The 23549-nt window shown below is 43.2% G+C and overlaps 1 protein-coding gene across 1 annotated transcript in view; it reads left to right on the forward strand.

Annotated features, from left to right (window-relative positions):
- The window catches only part of LOC145487952 (uncharacterized), a 53920-nt gene that overhangs the window by 27629 nt on the left and 2742 nt on the right, over window positions 1–23549 (forward strand). Inside the window, exons 2-12 of the mRNA XM_081466720.1 lie at window positions 12447–12647; window positions 13734–13862; window positions 16631–16752; window positions 17756–17823; window positions 18747–18910; window positions 19466–19591; window positions 20128–20262; window positions 20663–20794; window positions 21592–21661; window positions 22335–22408; window positions 22949–23045. Coding sequence (XP_081322846.1) covers window positions 12447–12647; window positions 13734–13862; window positions 16631–16752; window positions 17756–17823; window positions 18747–18910; window positions 19466–19591; window positions 20128–20262; window positions 20663–20794; window positions 21592–21661; window positions 22335–22408; window positions 22949–23045 — 1318 coding nt within the window. The remainder of the gene's footprint in view (window positions 1–12446; window positions 12648–13733; window positions 13863–16630; window positions 16753–17755; window positions 17824–18746; window positions 18911–19465; window positions 19592–20127; window positions 20263–20662; window positions 20795–21591; window positions 21662–22334; window positions 22409–22948; window positions 23046–23549) is intronic.

Consider the following 23549-nt stretch of genomic DNA (forward strand, 5'->3'; position numbering starts at 1 on the left):
GTCTGTGCTGGTTTCATCGTCGGCAGTGATTTCGTCATCAGTTGCTGTTTCAAGCCCAGAGATAAGCAGTTCGCCATCTGTGAGAGTGAGCTCAAGTCTGACAATAGATCAAAGTACACCTGCTTTGTCTTCTGAGAGGTCTGTGCTGGTTTCATCGTCGGCAGTGATTTCGTCATCAGTTGCTGTTTCAAGCCCAGAGATAAGCAGTTCGCCATCTGTGAGAGTGAGCTCAAGTCTGACAATAGATGAAAGTACACCTGCTTTGTCTTCGGAGAGGTCTGTGCTGGTTTCATCGTCGGCAGTGATTTCATCATCAGTTGCTGTTTCAAGCCCAGAGATAAGCAGTTCGCCATCTGTGAGAGTGAGCTCAAGTCTGACAATAGATCAAAGTACACCTGCTTTGTCTTCGGAGAGGTCTGTGCTGGTTTCATCGTCGGCAGTGATTTCGTCATCAGTTGCTGTTTCAAGCCCAGAGATAAGCAGTTCGCCATCTGTGAGAGTGAGCTCAAGTCTGACAATAGATCAAAGTACACCTGCTTTGTCTTCTGAGAGGTCTGTGCTGGTTTCATCGTCGGCAGTGATTTCGTCATCAGTTGCTGTTTCAAGCCCAGAGATAAGCAGTTCGCCATCTGTGAGAATGAGCTCAAGTCTGACAATAGATCAAAGTACACCTGCTTTGTCTTCGGAGAGGTCTGTGCTGGTTTCATCGTCGGCAGTGATTTCGTCATCAGTTGCTGTTTCAAGCCCAGAGATAAGCAGTTCGCCATCTGTGAGAGTGAGCTCAAGTCTGACAATAGATCAAAGTACACCTGCTTTGTCTTCTGAGAGGTCTGTGCTGGTTTCATCTTCGGCAGTGATTTCGTCATCAGTTGCTGTTTCAAGCCCAGAGATAAGCAGTTCGCCATCTGTGAGAGTGAGCTCAAGTCTGACAATAGATCAAAGTACACCTGCTTTGTCTTCTGAGAGGTCTGTGCTGGTTTCATCGTCGGCAGTGATTTCGTCATCAGTTGCTGTTTCAAGCCCAGAGATAAGCAGTTCGCCATCTGTGAGAGTGAGCTCAAGTCTGACAATAGATCAAAGTACACCTGCTTTGTCTTCTGAGAGGTCTGTGCTGGTTTCATCGTCGGCAGTGATTTCGTCATCAGTTGCTGTTTCAAGCCCAGAGATAAGCAGTTCGCCATCTGTGAGAGTGAGCTCAAGTCTGACAATAGATCAAAGTACACCTGCTTTGTCTTCTGAGAGGTCTGTGCTGGTTTCATCTTCGGCAGTGATTTCGTCATCAGTTGCTGTTTCAAGCCCAGAGATAAGCAGTTCGCCATCTGTGAGAATGAGCTCAAGTCTGACAATAGATCAAAGTACACCTGCTTTGTCTTCTGAGAGGTCTGTGCTGGTTTCATCGTCGGCAGTGATTTCGTCATCAGTTGCTGTTTCAAGCCCAGAGATAAGCAGTTCGCCATCTGTGAGAGTGAGCTCAAGTCTGACAATAGATCAAAGTACACCTGCTTTGTCTTCTGAGAGGTCTGTGCTGGTTTCATCGTCGGCAGTGATTTCGTCATCAGTTGCTGTTTCAAGCCCAGAGATAAGCAGTTCGCCATCTGTGAGAGTGAGCTCAAGTCTGACAATAGATCAAAGTACACCTGCTTTGTCTTCTGAGAGGTCTGTGCTGGTTTCATCGTCGGCAGTGATTTCGTCATCAGTTGCTGTTTCAAGCCCAGAGATAAGCAGTTCGCCATCTGTGAGAGTGAGCTCAAGTCTGACAATAGATCAAAGTACACCTGCTTTGTCTTCTGAGAGGTCTGTGCTGGTTTCATCGTCGGCAGTGATTTCGTCATCAGTTGCTGTTTCAAGCCCAGAGATAAGCAGTTCGCCATCTGTGAGAGTGAGCTCAAGTCTGACAATAGATCAAAGTACACCTGTTTTGTCTTCGGAGAGGTCTGTGCTGGTTTCATCGTCGGCAGTGATTTCGTCATCAGTTGCTGTTTCAAGCCCAGAGATAAGCAGTTCGCCATCTGTGAGAGTGAGCTCAAGTCTGACAATAGATCAAAGTACACCTGCTTTGTCTTCGGAGAGGTCTGTGCTGGTTTCATCGTCGGCAGTGATTTCGTCATCAGTTGCTGTTTCAAGCCCAGAGATAAGCAGTTCGCCATCTGTGAGAGTGAGCTCAAGTCTGACAATAGATCAAAGTACACCTGCTTTGTCTTCTGAGAGGTCTGTGCTGGTTTCATCGTCGGCAGTGATTTCGTCATCAGTTGCTGTTTCAAGCCCAGAGATAAGCAGTTCGCCATCTGTGAGAGTGAGCTCAAGTCTGACAATAGATCAAAGTACACCTGCTTTGTCTTCTGAGAGGTCTGTGCTGGTTTCATCGTCGGCAGTGATTTCGTCATCAGTTGCTGTTTCAAGCCCAGAGATAAGCAGTTTGCCATCTGTGAGAATGAGCTCAAGTCTGACAATAGATCAAAGTACACCTGCTTTGTCTTCTGAGAGGTCTGTGCTGGTTTCATCGTCGGCAGTGATTTCGTCATCAGTTGCTGTTTCAAGCCCAGAGATAAGCAGTTCGCCATCTGTGAGAGTGAGCTCAAGTCTGACAATAGATCAAAGTACACCTGCTTTGTCTCCTGAGAGGTCTGTGCTGGTTTCATCGTCGGCAGTGATTTCGTCATCAGTTGCTGTTTCAAGCCCAGAGATAAGCAGTTCGCCATCTGTGAGAGTGAGCTCAAGTCTGACAATAGATCAAAGTACACCTGCTTTGTCTTCTGAGAGGTCTGTGCTGGTTTCATCGTCGGCAGTGATTTCGTCATCAGTTGCTGTTTCAAGCCCAGAGATAAGCAGTTCGCCATCTGTGAGAGTGAGCTCAAGTCTGACAATAGATCAAAGTACACCTGCTTTGTCTTCTGAGAGGTCTGTGCTGGTTTCATCGTCGGCAGTGATTTCGTCATCAGTTGCTGTTTCAAGCCCAGAGATAAGCAGTTCGCCATCTGTGAGAGTGAGCTCAAGTCTGACAATAGATCAAAGTACACCTGCTTTGTCTTCTGAGAGGTCTGTGCTGGTTTCATCGTCGGCAGTGATTTCGTCATCAGTTGCTGTTCGAAGCCCAGAGATAAGCAGTTCGCCATCTGTGAGAGTGAGCTCAAGTCTGACAATAGATCAAAGTACACCTGCTTTGTCTTCTGAGAGGTCTGTGCTGGTTTCATCGTCGGCAGTGATTTCGTCATCAGTTGCTGTTTCAAGCCCAGAGATAAGCAGTTCGCCATCTGTGAGAGTGAGCTCAAGTCTGACAATAGATCAAAGTACACCTGCTTTGTCTTCGGAGAGGTCTGTGCTGGTTTCATCGTCGGCAGTGATTTCGTCATCAGTTGCTGTTTCAAGCCCAGAGATAAGCAGTTCGCCATCTGTGAGAGTGAGCTCAAGTCTGACAATAGATCAAAGTACACCTGCTTTGTCTCCTGAGAGGTCTGTGCTGGTTTCATCGTCGGCAGTGATTTCGTCATCAGTTGCTGTTTCAAGCCCAGAGATAAGCAGTTCGCCATCTGTGAGAGTGAGCTCAAGTCTGACAATAGATCAAAGTACACCTGCTTTGTCTTCTGAGAGGTCTGTGCTGGTTTCATCGTCGGCAGTGATTTCGTCATCAGTTGCTGTTTCAAGCCCAGAGATAAGCAGTTCGCCATCTGTGAGAGTGAGCTCAAGTCTGACAATAGATCAAAGTACACCTGCTTTGTCTTCTGAGAGGTCTGTGCTGGTTTCATCGTCGGCAGTGATTTCGTCATCAGTTGCTGTTTCAAGCCCAGAGAGAAGCAGTTCGCCATCTGTGAGAGTGAGCTCAAGTCTGACAATAGATCAAAGTACACCTGCTTTGTCTTCTGAGAGGTCTGTGCTGGTTTCATCGTCGGCAGTGATTTCGTCATCAGTTGCTGTTTCAAGCCCAGAGATAAGCAGTTCGCCATCTGTGAGAGTGAGCTCAAGTCATAGAATAGATGAAAGTACACCTGCTTTGTCTTCTGAGAGGTCTGTGCTGGTTTCATCGTCGGCAGTGATTTCGTCATCAGTTGCTGTTTCAAGCCCAGAGATAAGTAGTTCGCCATCTGTGAGAGTGAGCTCAAGTCTGACAATAGATCAAAGTACACCTGCTTTGTCTTCGGAGAGGTCTGTGCTGGTTTCATCGTCGGCAGTGATTTCGTCATCAGTTGCTGTTTCAAGCCCAGAGATAAGTAGTTCGCCATCTGTGAGAGTGAGCTCAAGTCTGACAATAGATCAAAGTACACCTGCTTTGTCTTCTGAGAGGTCTGTGCTGGTTTCATCGTCGGCAGTGATTTCGTCATCAGTTGCTGTTTCAAGCCCAGAGATAAGTAGTTCGCCATCTGTGAGAGTGAGCTCAAGTCTGACAATAGATCAAAGTACACCTGCTTTGTCTTCTGAGAGGTCTGTGCTGGTTTCATCGTCGGCAGTGATTTCGTCATCAGTTGCTGTTTCAAGCCCAGAGATAAGTAGTTCGCCATCTGTGAGAGTGAGCTCAAGTCTGACAATAGATCAAAGTACACCTGCTTTGTCTTCTGAGAGGTCTGTGCTGGTTTCATCGTCGGCAGTGATTTCGTCATCAGTTGCTGTTTCAAGCCCAGAGATAAGCAGTTCGCCATCTGTGAGAGTGAGCTCAAGTCATAGAATAGATGAAAGTACACCTGCTTTGTCTTCTGAGAGGTCTGTGCTGGTTTCATCGTCGGCAGTGATTTCGTCATCAGTTGCTGTTTCAAGCCCAGAGATAAGTAGTTCGCCATCTGTGAGAGTGAGCTCAAGTCTGACAATAGATCAAAGTACACCTGCTTTGTCTTCTGAGAGGTCTGTGCTGGTTTCATCGTCGGCAGTGATTTCGTCATCAGTTGCTGTTTCAAGCCCAGAGATAAGCAGTTCGCCATCTGTGAGAGTGAGCTCAAGTCTGACAATAGATCAAAGTACACCTGCTTTGTCTTCTGAGAGGTCTGTGCTGGTTTCATCGTCGGCAGTGATTTCGTCATCAGTTGCTGTTTCAAGCCCAGAGATAAGCAGTTCGCCATCTGTGAGAGTGAGCTCCAGTCTGACAATAGATCAAAGTACACCTGCTTTGTCTTCTGAGAGGTCTGTGCTGGTTTCATCGTCGGCAGTGATTTCGTCATCAGTTGCTGTTTCAAGCCCAGAGATAAGCAGTTCGCCATCTGTGAGAGTGAGCTCAAGTCTGACAATAGATCAAAGTACACCTGCTTTGTCTTCTGAGAGGTCTGTGCTGGTTTCATCGTCGGCAGTGATTTCGTCATCAGTTGCTGTTTCAAGCCCAGAGATAAGCAGTTCGCCATCTGTGAGAGTGAGCTCAAGTCTGACAATAGATCAAAGTACACCTGCTTTGTCTTCGGAGAGGTCTGTGCTGGTTTCATCGTCGGCAGTGATTTCGTCATCAGTTGCTGTTTCAAGCCCAGAGATAAGCAGTTCGCCATCTGTGAGAGTGAGCTCAAGTCTGACAATAGATCAAAGTACACCTGCTTTGTCTTCTGAGAGGTCTGTGCTGGTTTCATCTTCGGCAGTGATTTCGTCATCAGTTGCTGTTTCAAGCCCAGAGATAAGCAGTTCGCCATCTGTGAGAGTGAGCTCAAGTCTGACAATAGATCAAAGTACACCTGCTTTGTCTTCTGAGAGGTCTGTGCTGGTTTCATCGTCGGCAGTGATTTCGTCATCAGTTGCTGTTTCAAGCCCAGAGATAAGCAGTTCGCCATCTGTGAGAGTGAGCTCAAGTCTGACAATAGATCAAAGTACACCTGCTTTGTCTTCTGAGAGGTCTGTGCTGGTTTCATCGTCGGCAGTGATTTCGTCATCAGTTGCTGTTTCAAGCCCAGAGATAAGCAGTTCGCCATCTGTGAGAGTGAGCTCAAGTCTGACAATAGATCAAAGTACACCTGCTTTGTCTTCTGAGAGGTCTGTGCTGGTTTCATCGTCGGCAGTGATTTCGTCATCAGTTGCTGTTTCAAGCCCAGAGATAGGGAGTTCCCCATCTGTGAGAGTGAGCTCAAGTCTGACAATAGATGAAAGTACACCTGCTTTGTCTTCTGAGAGGTCTGTGCTAGTTTCATCATCGGCAGTGATTTCGTCATCAGTTGCTGTTTCAAGCCCAGAGATAAGCAGTTCGCTATCTGTAAGAGTAAGTTCAAGTCTGAGAATAGATCAAAGTACACCTGCTTTGTCTTCTGAGAGGTCTGTGCTGGTTTCACCGTCGGCAGTGATTTCGTCATCAGTTGCTGTTTCAAGCCCAGAGATAAGCAGTTCGCCATCTGTGAGAGTGAGCTCAAGTCTGACAATAGATCAAAGTACACCTGATTTGTCTTCTGAGAGGTCTGTGCTGGTTTCATCGTCGGCAGTGATTTCGTCATCAGTTGCTGTTTCAAGCCCAGAGATAAGCAGTTCGCCATCTGTGAGAGTGAGCTCAAGTCTGACAATAGATGAAAGTACACCTGCTTTGTCTTCTGAGAGGTCTGTGCTGGTTTCATCGTCGGCAGTGATTTCGTCATCAGTTGCTGTTTCAAGCCCAGAGATAAGCAGTTCGCCATCTGTGAGAGTGAGCTCAAGTCTGACAATAGATCAAAGTACACCTGCTTTGTCTTCTGAGAGGTCTGTGCTGGTTTCATCGGCGGCAGTGATTTCGTCATCAGTTGCTGTTTCAAGCCCAGAGATAGGGAGTTCCCCATCTGTGAGAGTGAGCTCAAGTCTGACAATAGATCAAAGTACACCTGCTTTGTCTTCTGAGAGGTCTGTGCTGGTTTCATCATCGGCAGTGATTTCGTCATCAGTTGCTGTTTCAAGCCCAGAGATAAGCAGTTCGCCATCTGTGAGAGTGAGCTCAAGTCTGACAATAGATCAAAGTACACCTGCTTTGTCTTCTGAGAGGTCTGTGCTGGTTTCACCGTCGGCAGTGATTTCGTCATCAGTTGCTGTTTCAAGCCCAGAGATAAGCAGTTCGCCATCTGTGAGAGTGAGCTCAAGTCATAGAATAGATCAAAGTACAACTGCTTTGTCTTCTGAGAGGTCTGTGCTGGTTTCATCGTCGGCAGTGATTTCGTCATCAGTTGCTGTTTCAAGCCCAGAGATAAGCAGTTCGCCATCTGTGAGAGTGAGCTCAAGTCATAGAATAGATCAAAGTACAACTGCTTTGTCTTCTGAGAGGTCTGTGCTGGTTTCATCGTCGGCAGTGATTTCGTCATCAGTTGCTGTTTCAAGCCCAGAGCTAAGCAGTTCGCCATCTGTGAGAGTGAGCTCAAGTCTGACAATAGATCAAAGTACACCTGCTTTGTCTTCTGAGAGGTCTGTGCTGGTTTCATCGTCGGCAGTGATTTCGTCATCAGTTGCTGTTTCAAGCCCAGAGATAAGCAGTTCGCCATCTGTGAGAGTGAGCTCAAGTCTGACAATAGATCAAAGTACACCTGCTTTGTCTTCTGAGAGGTCTGTGCTGGTTTCATCGTCGGCAGTGATTTCGTCATCAGTTGCTGTTTCAAGCCCAGAGATAAGCAGTTCGCCATCTGTGAGAGTGAGCTCAAGTCTGATAATAGATCAAAGTACACCTGCTTTTTCTTCTGAGAGGTCTGTGCTGGTTTCATCGTCGGCAGTGATTTCGTCATCAGTTGCTGTTTCAAGCCCAGAGATAAGCAGTTCGCCATCTGTGAGAGTGAGCTCAAGTCTGAATATAGATCAAAGTACACCTGCTTTGTCTTCTGAGAGGTCTGTGCTAGTTTCATCATCGGCAGTGATTTCGTCATCAGTTGCTGTTTCAAGCCCAGAGATAAGCAGTTCCCTATCTGTAAGAGTAAGCTCAAGTCTGAGAATAGATCAAAGTACACCTGCTTTGTCTTCTGAGAGGTCTGTGCTGGTTTCATCGTCGGCAGTGATTTCGTCATCAGTTGCTGTTTCAAGCCCAGAGATAAGGAGTTCGCCATCTGTGAGAGTGAGCTCAAGTCTGAGAATAGATCAAAGTACACCTGCTTTGTCTTCTGAGAGGTCTGTGCTGGTTTCATCGTCGGCAGTGATTTCGTCATCAGTTGCTGTTTCAAGTCCAGAGATAAGCAGTTCGCCATCTGTGAGAGTGAGCTCAAGTCTAACAATAGATCAAAGTACACCTGCTTTGTCTTCTGAGAGGTCTGTGCTGGTTTCATCGTCGGCAGTGATTTCGTCATCAGTTGTTGTTTCAAGCCCAGAGATAAGCAGTTCGCCATCTGTGAGAGTGAGCTCAAGTCTGACAATAGATCAAAGTACACCTGCTTTGTCTTCTGAGAGGTCTGTGCTGGTTTCATCGTCGGCAGTGATTTCGTCATCAGTTGCTGTTTCAAGCCCAGAGATAAGCAGTTCGCCATCTGTGAGAGTGAGCTCAAGTCTGACAATAGATCAAAGTACACCTGCTTTGTCTTCTGGGAGGTCTGTGCTGGTTTCATCGTCGGCAGTGATTTCGTCATCAGTTGCTGTTTCAAGCCCAGAGACAAGCAGTTCGCCATCTGTGAGAGTGAGCTCAAGTCTGACAATAGATCAAAGTACACCTGCTTTGTCTTCTGAGAGGTCTGTGCTGGTTTCATCGTCGGCAGTGATTTCGTCATCAGTTGCTGTTTCAAGCCCAGAGATAAGCAGTTCGCCATCTGTGAGAGTGAGCTCAAGTCTGACAATAGATGAAAGTACACCTGCTTTGTCTTCTGAGAGGTCTGGGCTGGTTTCAGCGTCGGCAGTGATTTCGTCATCAGTTGCTGTTTCAAGCCCAGAGATAAGCAGTTCGCCATCTGTGAGAGTGAGCTCAAGTCTGACAATAGATCAAAGTACACCTGCTTTGTCTTCGGAGAGGTCTGTGCTGGTTTCATCGTCGGCAGTGATTTCGTCATCAGTTGCTGTTTCAAGCCCAGAGATAAGCAGTTCGCCATCTGTGAGAGTGAGCTCAAGTCTGACAATAGATCAAAGTACACCTGCTTTGTCTTCTGAGAGGTCTGTGCTGGTTTCATCGTCGGCAGTGATTTCGTCATCAGTTGCTGTTTCAAGCCCAGAGATAAGCAGTTCGCCATCTGTGAGAGTGAGCTCAAGTCTGACAATAGATCAAAGTACACCTGCTTTGTCTTCTGAGAGGTCTGTGCTGGTTTCATCGTCGGCAGTGATTTCGTCATCAGTTGCTGTTTCAAGCCCAGAGATAAGCAGTTCGCCATCTGTGAGAGTGAGCTCAAGTCTGACAATAGATCAAAGTACACCTGCTTTGTCTTCTGAGAGGTCTGTGCTGGTTTCATCGTCGGCAGTGATTTCGTCATCAGTTGCTGTTTCAAGCCCAGAGATAGGGAGTTCCCCATCTGTGAGAGTGAGCTCAAGTCTGACAATAGATGAAAGTACACCTGCTTTGTCTTCTGAGAGGTCTGTGCTAGTTTCATCATCGGCAGTGATTTCGTCATCAGTTGCTGTTTCAAGCCCAGAGATAAGCAGTTCGCTATCTGTAAGAGTAAGTTCAAGTCTGAGAATAGATCAAAGTACACCTGCTTTGTCTTCTGAGAGGTCTGTGCTGGTTTCACCGTCGGCAGTGATTTCGTCATCAGTTGCTGTTTCAAGCCCAGAGATAAGCAGTTCGCCATCTGTGAGAGTGAGCTCAAGTCTGACAATAGATCAAAGTACACCTGATTTGTCTTCTGAGAGGTCTGTGCTGGTTTCATCGTCGGCAGTGATTTCGTCATCAGTTGCTGTTTCAAGCCCAGAGATAAGCAGTTCGCCATCTGTGAGAGTGAGCTCAAGTCTGACAATAGATGAAAGTACACCTGCTTTGTCTTCTGAGAGGTCTGTGCTGGTTTCATCGTCGGCAGTGATTTCGTCATCAGTTGCTGTTTCAAGCCCAGAGATAAGCAGTTCGCCATCTGTGAGAGTGAGCTCAAGTCTGACAATAGATCAAAGTACACCTGCTTTGTCTTCTGAGAGGTCTGTGCTGGTTTCATCGGCGGCAGTGATTTCGTCATCAGTTGCTGTTTCAAGCCCAGAGATAGGGAGTTCCCCATCTGTGAGAGTGAGCTCAAGTCTGACAATAGATCAAAGTACACCTGCTTTGTCTTCTGAGAGGTCTGTGCTGGTTTCATCATCGGCAGTGATTTCGTCATCAGTTGCTGTTTCAAGCCCAGAGATAAGCAGTTCGCCATCTGTGAGAGTGAGCTCAAGTCTGACAATAGATCAAAGTACACCTGCTTTGTCTTCTGAGAGGTCTGTGCTGGTTTCACCGTCGGCAGTGATTTCGTCATCAGTTGCTGTTTCAAGCCCAGAGATAAGCAGTTCGCCATCTGTGAGAGTGAGCTCAAGTCATAGAATAGATCAAAGTACAACTGCTTTGTCTTCTGAGAGGTCTGTGCTGGTTTCATCGTCGGCAGTGATTTCGTCATCAGTTGCTGTTTCAAGCCCAGAGATAAGCAGTTCGCCATCTGTGAGAGTGAGCTCAAGTCATAGAATAGATCAAAGTACAACTGCTTTGTCTTCTGAGAGGTCTGTGCTGGTTTCATCGTCGGCAGTGATTTCGTCATCAGTTGCTGTTTCAAGCCCAGAGCTAAGCAGTTCGCCATCTGTGAGAGTGAGCTCAAGTCTGACAATAGATCAAAGTACACCTGCTTTGTCTTCTGAGAGGTCTGTGCTGGTTTCATCGTCGGGAGTGATTTCGTCATCAGTTGCTGTTTCAAGCCCAGAGATAAGCAGTTCGCCATCTGTGAGAGTGAGCTCAAGTCTGACAATAGATCAAAGTACACCTGCTTTGTCTTCTGAGAGGTCTGTGCTGGTTTCATCGTCGGCAGTGATTTCGTCATCAGTTGCTGTTTCAAGCCCAGAGATAAGCAGTTCGCCATCTGTGAGAGTGAGCTCAAGTCTGATAATAGATCAAAGTACACCTGCTTTTTCTTCTGAGAGGTCTGTGCTGGTTTCATCGTCGGCAGTGATTTCGTCATCAGTTGCTGTTTCAAGCCCAGAGATAAGCAGTTCGCCATCTGTGAGAGTGAGCTCAAGTCTGACAATAGATCAAAGTACACCTGCTTTGTCTTCTGAGAGGTCTGTGCTAGTTTCATCATCGGCAGTGATTTCGTCATCAGTTGCTGTTTCAAGCCCAGAGATAAGCAGTTCCCTATCTGTAAGAGTAAGCTCAAGTCTGAGAATAGATCAAAGTACACCTGCTTTGTCTTCTGAGAGGTCTGTGCTGGTTTCATCGTCGGCAGTGATTTCGTCATCAGTTGCTGTTTCAAGCCCAGAGATAAGGAGTTCGCCATCTGTGAGAGTGAGCTCAAGTCTGAGAATAGATCAAAGTACACCTGCTTTGTCTTCTGAGAGGTCTGTGCTGGTTTCATCGTCGGCAGTGATTTCGTCATCAGTTGCTGTTTCAAGTCCAGAGATAAGCAGTTCGCCATCTGTGAGAGTGAGCTCAAGTCTAACAATAGATCAAAGTACACCTGCTTTGTCTTCTGAGAGGTCTGTGCTGGTTTCATCGTCGGCAGTGATTTCGTCATCAGTTGTTGTTTCAAGCCCAGAGATAAGCAGTTCGCCATCTGTGAGAGTGAGCTCAAGTCTGACAATAGATCAAAGTACACCTGCTTTGTCTTCTGAGAGGTCTGTGCTGGTTTCATCGTCGGCAGTGATTTCGTCATCAGTTGCTGTTTCAAGCCCAGAGATAAGCAGTTCGCCATCTGTGAGAGTGAGCTCAAGTCTGACAATAGATCAAAGTACACCTGCTTTGTCTTCTGGGAGGTCTGTGCTGGTTTCATCGTCGGCAGTGATTTCGTCATCAGTTGCTGTTTCAAGCCCAGAGACAAGCAGTTCGCCATCTGTGAGAGTGAGCTCAAGTCTGACAATAGATCAAAGTACACCTGCTTTGTCTTCTGAGAGGTCTGTGCTGGTTTCATCGTCGGCAGTGATTTCGTCATCAGTTGCTGTTTCAAGCCCAGAGATAAGCAGTTCGCCATCTGTGAGAGTGAGCTCAAGTCTGACAATAGATGAAAGTACACCTGCTTTGTCTTCTGAGAGGTCTGGGCTGGTTTCAGCGTCGGCAGTGATTTCGTCATCAGTTGCTGTTTCAAGCCCAGAGATAAGCAGTTCGCCATCTGTGAGAGTGAGCTCAAGTCTGACAATAGATCAAAGTACACCTGCTTTGTCTTCTGAGAGGTCTGTGCTGGTTTCATCGTCGGCAGTGATTTCGTCATCAGTCGCTGTTTCAAGCCCAGAGATAAGCAGTTCGCCATCTGTGAGAGTGAGCTCAAGTCTGACAATAGATCAAAGTACACCTGCTTTGTCTTCTGAGAGGTCTGTGCTGGTTTCATCGTCGGCAGTGATTTCGTCATCAGTCGCTGTTTCAAGCCCAGAGATAAGCAGTTCGCCATCTGTGAGAGTGAGCTCAAGTCTGACAATGGATGAAAGTACACCTGCTTTGTCTTCTGAGAGGTCTGTGCTGGTTTCATCGTCGGCAGTGATTTCGTCATCAGTTGCTGTTTCAAGCCCAGAGATAAGCAGTTCGCCATCTGTGAGAGTGAGCTCAAGTCTGACAATAGATCAAAGTACACCTGCTTTGTCTTCTGAGAGGTCTGTGCTGGTTTCATCGTCGGCAGTGATTTCTCTAATATTGAAACCTTCAAGAAGCCAGACATTAATAGCTGCCTCCTCCTCTGTTGGTTAGTTGGCTTAGTGTTTTTGTGTGTTTTTTTTTTTTTTTTGTACGACGAATTATTTTGGTGCAGTTAAGTAGGTTCTTTTTTTGAGGGAGGGTGGGGGAGCTACTTTTTATTTTGTGGAAGGACTGATACCGGATGTAGCCGATTTTCTTTTTTGTTTTGCTTTTATGATTAAGGTTTTTCTGATTGTGGATCTTTTGTCTTTGTTATCTTTTGTGCCTAACGTGAATTTGAAAATAACTTTGGGTATTATTTAATCATGAAATAGCTTGGATTCCTTGTACGTTTTTTATTTAACACTTTGTTATTGAACCCTTTTACCTCTATGAAGATTTTTTGTGTCGTTCGAAGGCTTTGTACTTTTAATGATGTGGCGTGTAACATTTATAGCTTTATTCTTGGTGTTCTGCGAGGCATTCGAAAGATATGAATGATATAGAGCGGTTTTTAAGTAAGATATCAAACACGAAAGACCATGTTTGACCACATTTCCAAACACCGAGAAGAAGGTTGAAAATAGGACGCGCAGCAAAGTATTTTTGACGAACTTCTTGGTGTTTAGAAATGTGGTCAAACACGGTGTTTCGTGTTTGATACATCTCAATCGAAACTAAAACTAAGGAGGAAACGGAAGAACAAAGTCGATGTCAATGGCAGTTTTGCACGTTGTCGTCATTTGACTACAACTACCAGAATTCATTTCGTTTTCTCTTTATTATAATTTCAATTTTGAATTCCCAGTGGGGTTTAAATGACAATTGCCCTAATTAGCATAAGAAACAGAGAAAAAGAAGGATTCTGGGAGTTGTGGTCAAATGACGCCATCATGCAAATGGTTTATTAAGTTCACACGTCCAAACACCATCCTGGTCATGATTTTTTTGCTTGAGCTTGATGAATTGTCAATGAGCTTACTGTAGCTTCACACATTAGGTATGATCTAAAATCTTGCGGTGGGTTTTATTTTCGGAAATCGAAAAAGCCTTGGGTGACGTTGTAACGCAAAAAACAAACAAAGTCCTAATTTCTTTTGACTGTCAGGTGAAAATCGCTCTAACACAATGAATAACTGTCTATAAATGTTAGTTTCAGTTGGCAACGAGTGTGCGTCATCTCCGTGCCGACCTGATCAAGTTTGTGAAGACTTGGTTGGCGATCACGTGTGTAGATGTCCTCCAGGAAAGTTTGAAAAGCAAAGCAGCAACGAATGTAAAGGTGAGTACCTAAAATGATGATTTAGATGCTTTTCACCCGCGGAGGCTCTCCCTTATATGGGCTACATAGATATGTGTGGTCGCAAAGAGTATGGTTTTTTAGCCGTTTTGGTCAGAAATAGGGTATCGATTTTGGCTACATTTTGTTCTCAAATAGGGTATTGTTTTTGCACTCTAGTCTTGAATTGGGTATGCTACTTTTCCCTTATTATTGATAAGACCATCAACAAAAGCCCTTCACAATGCCTTTAACATCAGTCTGCACTTGGGAACTACAGTCGGACCTCCACTAACGGACACCTCCCGTAAGCGGACACCTCTTATTAGCGGACAACAAACTGCGGTCCCGTCGATTTCTCCTCTCCAACACTACACTTTTAACTTCCCGTAAGCAGACACCTCTCCTAAGCGGACACGGACATCTATTTGGGTTCCGCAGGGTCTAAAATAGCCTCCTGTAAGCGGACAGTGAACAATATCGAGAAATAGGTTCGGTTTTAATGGTTTAATCACATACTGACCTAGATCAAAGCAGTGTTCGAGTCTGAACAGTACAGTGCATATGAAGGGAACCTTCCAATAAGCAATTATTTTTTTCATTACAGTACATCAAAGTTTTCCTTTTTTAACTTTTCTTTGAGCCGGTCGCACGAAAACTTGCCTCCTTGAAATATGAACTCGCAAAGCAAATATTCCAAGCCATATCCTGCTCCTCTGTTTCGGAGTTCGCCAACTGCCATGGTACCGAGGAACTTTCAAATGCTCTACTCAGCGCGTCGGATATCTTAAGAGACCTTAAGATCAGGGAACCACAAAAGCAGACACTGATTGATAGTTTCTTTTTTACCCACATAAGGACACGTTGCGTTAGAAAATGACAATCATGCAAGTGGACATACATTATGTACTTCTTCTGTTCTGTTCACCTCCAAAAAATTGGCGATTGAGTATGTTACTGCTTACATATATTTAGCGGCAAGTCTTTTATTATTGACTCATAGTATCGGTGTTAAATTTATGTACGTGTAATAGAAAAGCAACATCCAACATCCCTGTGATGGATGATACAATAATATAACACCCTCCGGTAAGCGGACACCTTCCGTAAGCGGACATTTACCCTTGGTTCAGGGGGTGTCCGCTTACGGGAGATTTGACTGTAGTTATAAGGCAGGTCTGAAACAGGGTATTGATATAAGAGTCTGGTCTCAAATAGGGTACTAGAGTTTTAGTCGCTTCATATACCGGCTAGGGAAAATCTCAGATTTTGGTCTTAAATAGTGTAAGGGTTTTGGGAAGGGGGCTGCACTCCTTCACCCGATTTTTCTGGGAGTGCCCTTCGGGAAATAGTTAGGATTTGTGATTACATAGCATAAGTGCTAGAGCTAGGGGGCGAGTTTTAGTTCCGGGGCAGAAGGGACGTTTCTGGCAATGACGGATAGGATTGAGGTACCTTTTAGAGATACAAAGTCGTGAGAAATACTTTTCGTATGTGATCTGATGGAACCTTCCCACTTGTCTTTCATAGATGTGTTGAACCAAAGATATCGCCAATGTTTATTGATAATCCTAAATTTCCGTGGTCGGGGTTAAAAATGTGTGTAAATCTCAGATGGGCACTTTCGTGACCTTCACTTCGAAACGCCAATCATTAAATTATGACACTGAAGCCGCATAAAATGGCTGCTGGGAATTTGTTATGCTCAAGATTATGATGTCAAATTGGAAAAGTGTGCGAGACGCTTTCCAGTCAGCCTATTGTAACCAGGTAACCTTTTGTAACCAGGAACTCCGCTTTTAGGCTTGGCTAAATGATGGTATATACTAGTTTACCTAAATGGTACAAAATGCTGCCGAAGGGAAGGAGGATGTGAGGAGTGTCAATGCAGAGCAGAGTTGTTCCCATACAGAACTGCTGATCGTCTGTAACAGTAACAAACTGGTTTATTTAACTTCTCGCATTACAGCACTCAGCAGCACTAAGCTTCATTGCATTTTTCATTGCTTCATTACATTTTACAACTGGTTTACTTCTATATTTGTGGTTTTGAGGGCTTTAACACTTAAGGTAAGCTAACGATAAAATTTTGAACTGACTTGATTCTCTATCACGGCGGGCGCCTTTGACCTACATTATCTTCTTCGTTTCTATAATTTTCCAAATGACTTCTGTTAGTATTAGATGAGACTCCACAAGAGTGTTGTGTTGGATATTCTGGACTGATGTTCCTGTTGCTCCCGATTTGCCTTCATCTTTATTTTCATCGATCGAAGAGAGTACATGGAAAACAGCGCATCTTAGTAGAGAGCTGCCTAATACAGAAAAGACTAAGTTTACAAAGAATAATTTATAAAGGAGTACGGGAACGATAAAAGAAGCGTCAAAAATAGCAATATACACAGAAGAAAACTGTCACTCACCGTCGTACACTGCGACCAACGATGCAAGAGAGAGAGAGCACAAGATCAGACTGCGCGTCTTGATTCTGCCAGTCGTGCATAACCACAATTCCTTGCGCCTCTGATCTTACGCTACCACAATTCTTTGCGTTTCGCAAAAACGAAATCAAGGCCCCTACAATGTGACCTTTTCCCGATTAGATAGCGGCCTCGTTCGTTTTGTTTCGTGCGCGAATCAAGACTTAGTCATAATGTCAGCACTGTTTTCACCACAACTGTAGCACAATCTCCTTGTCCTTTTAACTTTGACCTGTTGCTTAGTGCGCATGCCCTGTGTGTGACAAGTGTTTTAATCTTGTATTGTTGCAGCCGTCGATGCGTACGAGGGATCAATCAAAGTAACTGGGGGAAACTATTCGACCTACACTCCAGAACTGGCGGACGAGAAATCTCCTGAATATAAAGAAATGGCTAACAAAGTTATTTCTGCGGTAAGAAATGCTAGTGAGCCCGATATTAAGGATGTGGCCGGGGCGGTGGAATCGGCCGGGAAAGGGGGAGGGGGGGGGGGGGAAGAGGTGGAATCTCCGCTATCAGGTAAATTTCCAGCCCCTGGTATCTCAGCTATGATCTCAGTCAATTCAGTCTCAGTTGACTGTCAACGTTTTGACCAATTACCAGCTATTAGTTAAATCTCTTCCAGGCCTTCCTATAAAATGCCCCCCACCACCACGTCCTTTAACATCGACAAGCAGAATGATGATAACAACAACAACAACAACAACAACAACAACAGTAACTTTTAAATACAGTCGATTACGTGCAGTTCATGTGCTAAAACAAGCTTTTTGAGAAGAGGAATAAACAGCTCCGAAAAAGAACAGGTGTCCTATGACCCTTCTACCTTCCCGTAACGGCCACCTCTCTACAGCGGCCACATTCCTCTATCCTTAAGGTGGTCGTTGTGGAGAGGTTCAACTGTAACCCCTTTAAGCTCCAAGGCGAACAACCGTTTTTCCCAAATCAACAAACACAGGTTCCCTGCCTATGTATAATATACCATTTGAAAGCTACCAGTCACCTTAGTTAGAAAATGACATTAGCAGCTATGAGGGATGTTGTCATTTTGAGAGAAATAAGTTTAAAACGCAAAAATGAAAACTTCCAAAAATGTGCCAACCTTCTATTGTCTTAGGTATAGCCCTGAACTATACCTTATTTTGCAGCTCTTAGTGCACAGCATAATGTGCAGTACGTCTTGCATCCCATGTACATCTCAAAAATGAAATTGGAAAATTGTGTGGGTGGTCAACCATATGCTAGATAGGAGGGGGTCACAATTTTATGACTTCAATGAGCAAATTTTTGCAAGACAATTCTTGTGGCAAAAATTCATTGAAATTGATGAAATATTCACAAAGTTATGACGTTGTGTGCCAATTGGCTTTCTTGGGGCATAAAGGGTTAAATAATAATAATCTCTTTCCTTTGCAGGTGGACGCCGTCTACGAGAATTCAGAACTGGCGTCAATATACCAAGGATGCGAAGTCCAAGGATTTAGGTACCGACGAATACGCAATGACTGTCTTTATTTACCGCAATGTCTTTTATTTGCCATAGGTTTTATGTATACTAGAGTATTTTGATTGGCAAAATCGCGCCGTGATCAGGTTGTGTTGTTTATAGTATCTCGTTTTATATTGAAAAAGTTCGCGTTTCCGTTTACAAAAATATTGACAACAACTTAGAATTGGAGACAGCTAAATAAGCTGCTGATGTTGTAAATTATTACAAGCAGCAAATGTTTGTGATTGTTAGTACCCGGTGAAGTTGAAAATCGCTTGCTGAACGATTTGAAATCTCGTTGTCTTTTTTTGTTCGTGTGTGTCTCTCTGTATTGTCTTGCCTTCTCCCTGAATTTGATCATGTCAGAAGGCAAAATCTAACAAGGCCAGCGTTCCGAGTGGTTGAAACTGTCCCACTTTCCTCGAATTATTTTAATGTAAACTTTTGAAAGACGCAACGTTACACTGAACGTGTTATTTTCGCATTCATTATACGAATGGGTAGCTGAAATTGAACTGAAAAGCCCACTTAGCGAGCTTCAATAAAGTTTGTATGTATGTATGTATGACTGGGAAAATTATTTCATTGTGATTGGCTGAGAGCAGGCCAATTAATAGATGATTTTTAATTTGCACTGCACTGCAAATTAACGAGCGCTGGTTCGTTTTCTCAGTCGTACGATAAATGCGAGTATGCAAGCTTAAGCAGTTAAGGATTTTCTCACTCAGTCGTAATATTTGGAAATTGTTTCAAATTGCTCTCCCCTGGAGGATCGTGCAATTTTGACAGAATGTTCAAAACTCACTCGTGCTACAAATCCTTAACTGCACACGCATTGATAGGATTACCTATACTAATTTCGCGGTTATAGTCAATCAGTTAATGCGTCTTATTTATTTACGTTTCCTTTATTTACAGATCAGGCAGTGTTATTGCTGATTTTGTGATCAATTTTCAACAAACTGCTAATGAAACCGTGTTACCAACTGCGAATAAGATCTTTAATCAGAGCGTCACTAACTCCCAGAATGGATCGCTCCTGGGGGATTTGCAAGTTGATCCATCTTCTGTTGTTGTTGCGGGTAAGAAACTTAAAGCTATTTTGTATAAGGAAACACAGTTAGTGTGTCATCTTTTCATGCAAGCCAATTCCGAAATGTCTGTTCCCGTAGTAAAGTATTGATGAAAACAAACTTACATTTTCATTTGTTTCCTGAAGAGTGAAAATTTTGCAATGCAATAAGATGGAGAGAACTTGATGAAAACTGAATATTCGATTAATATTTCTCATTATTAAAAACTGCGTCATTGGACAATGCAATTCAAGAGTTTTCATGTGCTTAACCCTCATGGTATATGAGCCATTATGCCTTGCTCTACAAATATGGGAAGCGTGCGCGTAGTTTTTTTATTGTAGTTTTCTATAGGTTGGGGTCCTTTTCAATGAAACAATTATTCCACTCGCGCTTATTGGATATGAGAAGATTACAACCAACTCGTTGGCTATATATTATCTCATATCTAACGCGCGCTCGTGGAATCATTGTCAAATATGGACCTCACCCACGGTCAGTAGAGTCTATATGTACCGTATATTATTCGCATAAAGTTTTTAATTTTTCCTTCCCTTTGCGTAGATCGTGACGAGTGTCAAGACCCCAGCACTAATGACTGTGATGAAAATGCCAATTGTGAAAACAATGTGGGATCATTTGAATGTTCTTGTAAGCAAGGGTTCACAGGAAATGGAGAAACATGCCAAGGTGATGAGTAAAATAAATTAGCAATTAACTTTTTATTAACTCTTTTGACCAAAAGACCATGTCAAACGGAGAAGGGTGAACATCAAGTCTTTATTATTTACGCTTATAAATTAACAAATTCGGTGATTTTCCAAATTTTTGATAAGGTCAATGTTTATGTCACGTGTTTATTCAACACACCCAATCGCCCTTCCCTTTGTAAATATAGAAAGAATTAACCGAGGGATGCAGGGCAGAGATAATCCGACAGACAGAGAGCAAGACAGACAGACAGAGAGAAAGACAGACAGACAGACAGACAGACAAGCAGAAAGGCAGACAGATAAAAAGGCAGACAGGTAGAAAGAAAGACAGACAGAAAGGCAGACAGAAAGAGAGATGGACAGATAGACAAGCAGAAAGGCAGACAGATAAAAAGACAGAAAGACAGACATACAGCTTCACAAAATCAGAACTCTCGATAAATATATATTATTAGATAATTCTAATAAAGATGTAGAGTATGAATTTATTTTTCATTCCTTCTTTATTCACAGACATTGATGAATGTAAAAATGCCTCCCTGCACAACTGCAGCATTTCTACTCCTGGAGTCGCGTGTCTCAACACACCCGGAGGATTCCAGTGCACGTGCAAGTCAGGCTATTTTGGGAATGGAGTCACGTGTAACGGTACAGTATTAAAAAAATTGTAAATAAACAAAGATTAGTTATGAGTATTTTATTGTGTATCCTTGTTATCTTTTATGTTTGAGGAAATTATGAATTCTCATTAGCAGTTTTTGCTTTTCGCCTAGAACTTATGTAAAAAAATATTAAAAGTCCGAACTTCAATTCTCTTTTCGGTATGTAATATTTGTCAATCAAATAATTTTTCTGCGTGCTGAAATGGCTAAGACGATTAATTACAATAGGGTTCGTGTTTGTTTAAATGAATTTTTCAGTGTTTAAAAAAGATGCAAGTAAAGGACCACAGGAAAAGAGAAATAAATCGCGATAGTTTCTTTATTAACGGTAAACCATCGATATTTGTCAGGATGTTAATGATATTTGCTATTTTTTGTTGCCTTAGTGAGCAACCACTGTTTGGCGGGAACAGATAACTGCCATCCGAACGCCACCTGCACCCCCTTACCAGGCCCCACATTCAAATGCGCGTGCAAAGAAGAAAGGAATTACTTTGGAAATGGAACACACTGCTTTGGTAAGAGTTATCGTTATATGTGGTTTTTCAAATTCTCTCCCCGCTGTAGTAATTCACGATGCTTTATCCATGTTTTTGCAACTAATGTCCTTTCCCTTTGCTCTTCCTTAAGTTTCACTAGCGAGAGAGAGAGTGCTACGTATTTTCTCTCCGTTATTTTAAACCAAATGCAAGGGCCGGACTGAGAGCATATCGGCCCGATCGAGGTCTTGACAGTACGGACCGAGCGCGGCCAGGTCCGTTTACAAAAAAGACCGAGGGCCGATATTTTCCCAGTACGGTTCCGTAGCTTGGCTTATAATAAATTTATTACACGAAAATACTAGAAAATCTTTAAGAGTGATCTTGCGGGGTCATTCGGGACGATGCCCGGTCCAATACTTAGAGAATATTGGACCGGCATTGGAGCAATCTGATTGGTTCATCTTAGTTATTGGCCCTTTAAACTAGCTTAGTCGTGTAATAATATAGATCTTCTCTTGCACGGCACTTGGGGAACTTGAGAAAACCACATCGGTAACAGTAACGAAGGAATCTTAAAACAGAAGGTTTAATAAGAAGATAATGGCTTTGCACGTCACTTGGATATTTAGGTACATTTGACAGTCGCCTTGTGCAAAACTTAACAAATTGTACCTGTTGTGTGGGACGTTAACCACGGCAGAGATTTTTTTCGTGCTACTCTCGAAAACTTTATGCAGCTTTTGCATATTTAGCTAGGAAAGTAGAGACGGTCGGCGAATCACAAAAGAAGTGCCAAGTATTCTTACTTTTCTCCTCTAATTTCCTCTTTGCAGTTGGATGTCCTGTTAATCATTGTGAAAATGGAGGAACTTGTATTATCTCCACAGTTGGAAACATTTGCAAGTAAGATAACATAAGTTGTGTGTGACATTAATTTGACACTGTAAGTCTCCATCAGCTCCGTGGTTAGAGCGTTCGGCTAGATCACGGAGGGTCATGGGTTCAAATCCCATCTGGAACTCGTATTTTTTCCGAGTAGATGTCATTTCTACATTTAATATTCATTATAACACTTACATACTAGTACCCGAGAACAAAATTAGTAGGTGTGAAAAGCGTGTAAAACACGCCTGGAGTGGAGGCCTAAACAGTTGGAAATACAACCCTTAGGCATACATGCGAGTCTCCGTGCTAGAATTGTTATAGAGAAAAAGAAGAGAGAGAGAGAGAGAGAGAGAGCTGTAATGGCTTTTCCTTTTTCCAAATAAAACAGTTCAAGTGAGATTTTCCAATATGAAGTGTCTTAATAATTGTTGAACATTTTGTAACATTTTATTAGCAGAGGTTAAGTAACAAATAGGCTACTTCGACTCTCAGTCTCGCACTGGAACCTCACAATTCACTTCTAATGAAAAGTGCTGAAACAGAGAAATCAAAGTATTTTTTTAGAGGTCGATGTTCCGTTTATTATATGTACGTGTTTAATGTCCTATAAGAAGGAAAGGAAAAAACCTTTTACTCAATAACCCAGGTTCACTACGCTCTATCTTAAAGTCCTTTGGTCTCTTTAATTCAGATGTCCACGAGATTTCTATGGTGACCGCTGTGAAGAAGGCGGAGAACCGACCGAGGTGCCTGGAGTTGGTTCAGGTAAAGTTGCTTTGTATCACGAAAATAGCAGATACACTTCATTCGTGTTTGTTTAGAAAGGAGCCGAGTTATGATGTCCTCGCCCAAAGCCTTACTAAAATGCCGCACTTCCGTAACATCCTCCCCCCTCCCTTGCGCGACTTGGACACTGGTCATGTTTTTCATAAGTTAAGCATGACGTTTACGGCAGACGGCAAACGGCAAAGATTGCATCTGATTTGTTATTCTTTTCTTGTAATCCTTAAATAAATCAAACAAAAATAGGAAAATGTCTCTTGCTATTTACCGCAAATACAAATATTTTCACTCTGCTGTATAGACAGCTGAAGACAGACGCCAAAAGTTTCATTTTTGCCGTTTGCCGTGTGACGTAACGTCATGCTTAATTTCTTTATTGTTATTATTATTATTATTATTATTATTATTATTATTATTATTATTATTATTATTATTATTACTCCGTATCAGGAGCCACACAGTTCGTTTTTCTCTGTGACCTCATTTGACGGAACCTGCCGGAATTCATTTCTTTTTGAACAGATGACATGATGTTGATTCTCGTGGTGGCTTTCGCCTCATTATGTGGGACATTATTACTGGTTCTTTTGGTCACTGTTTTTTGCTACTGTAGACGGAGGTAAGAATATATGCAATTATATATTACTGAGTCACTTCCGTAATACTCAAACCTAATAATCAATCACTGTCCTGGAATGCTTTTGCAGACTTAAATCCATGGGATATTAACTCTTGGAGCACTCAAAAGGCCATTTCCGACTTGTCTTTTGCCTCTGTCAGTATTAAAACGAGTCTTTGTGTGAAAACATTCATATGACAAAGTTAAATTTAAATACACGACCCCACAAGCTTTTAGCTTTAATTATTATCGTGTTTAAATAAAGTTTATCTATCTATCTATCTATCTATCTATCTATCTATCTATCTATCTATCTATCTATCTATCCATCTATCCATCTATCCATCTATCCATCTATCCATCCATCTATCTATCTATCTATCTATCTATCTATCTATCTATCTATCTATCTATCTATCTATCTATCTATCTATCTATCTATCTATCTATCTATCTATCTATCTATCTATCTATCTATCTATCTATCTATCTATCTATCTATGA

The sequence above is a fragment of the Orbicella franksi genome, chromosome 5, assembly GCF_964199315.1.
Source record: "Orbicella franksi chromosome 5, jaOrbFran1.1, whole genome shotgun sequence".
Classification (NCBI taxonomy): domain Eukaryota; kingdom Metazoa; phylum Cnidaria; class Anthozoa; order Scleractinia; family Merulinidae; genus Orbicella; species Orbicella franksi.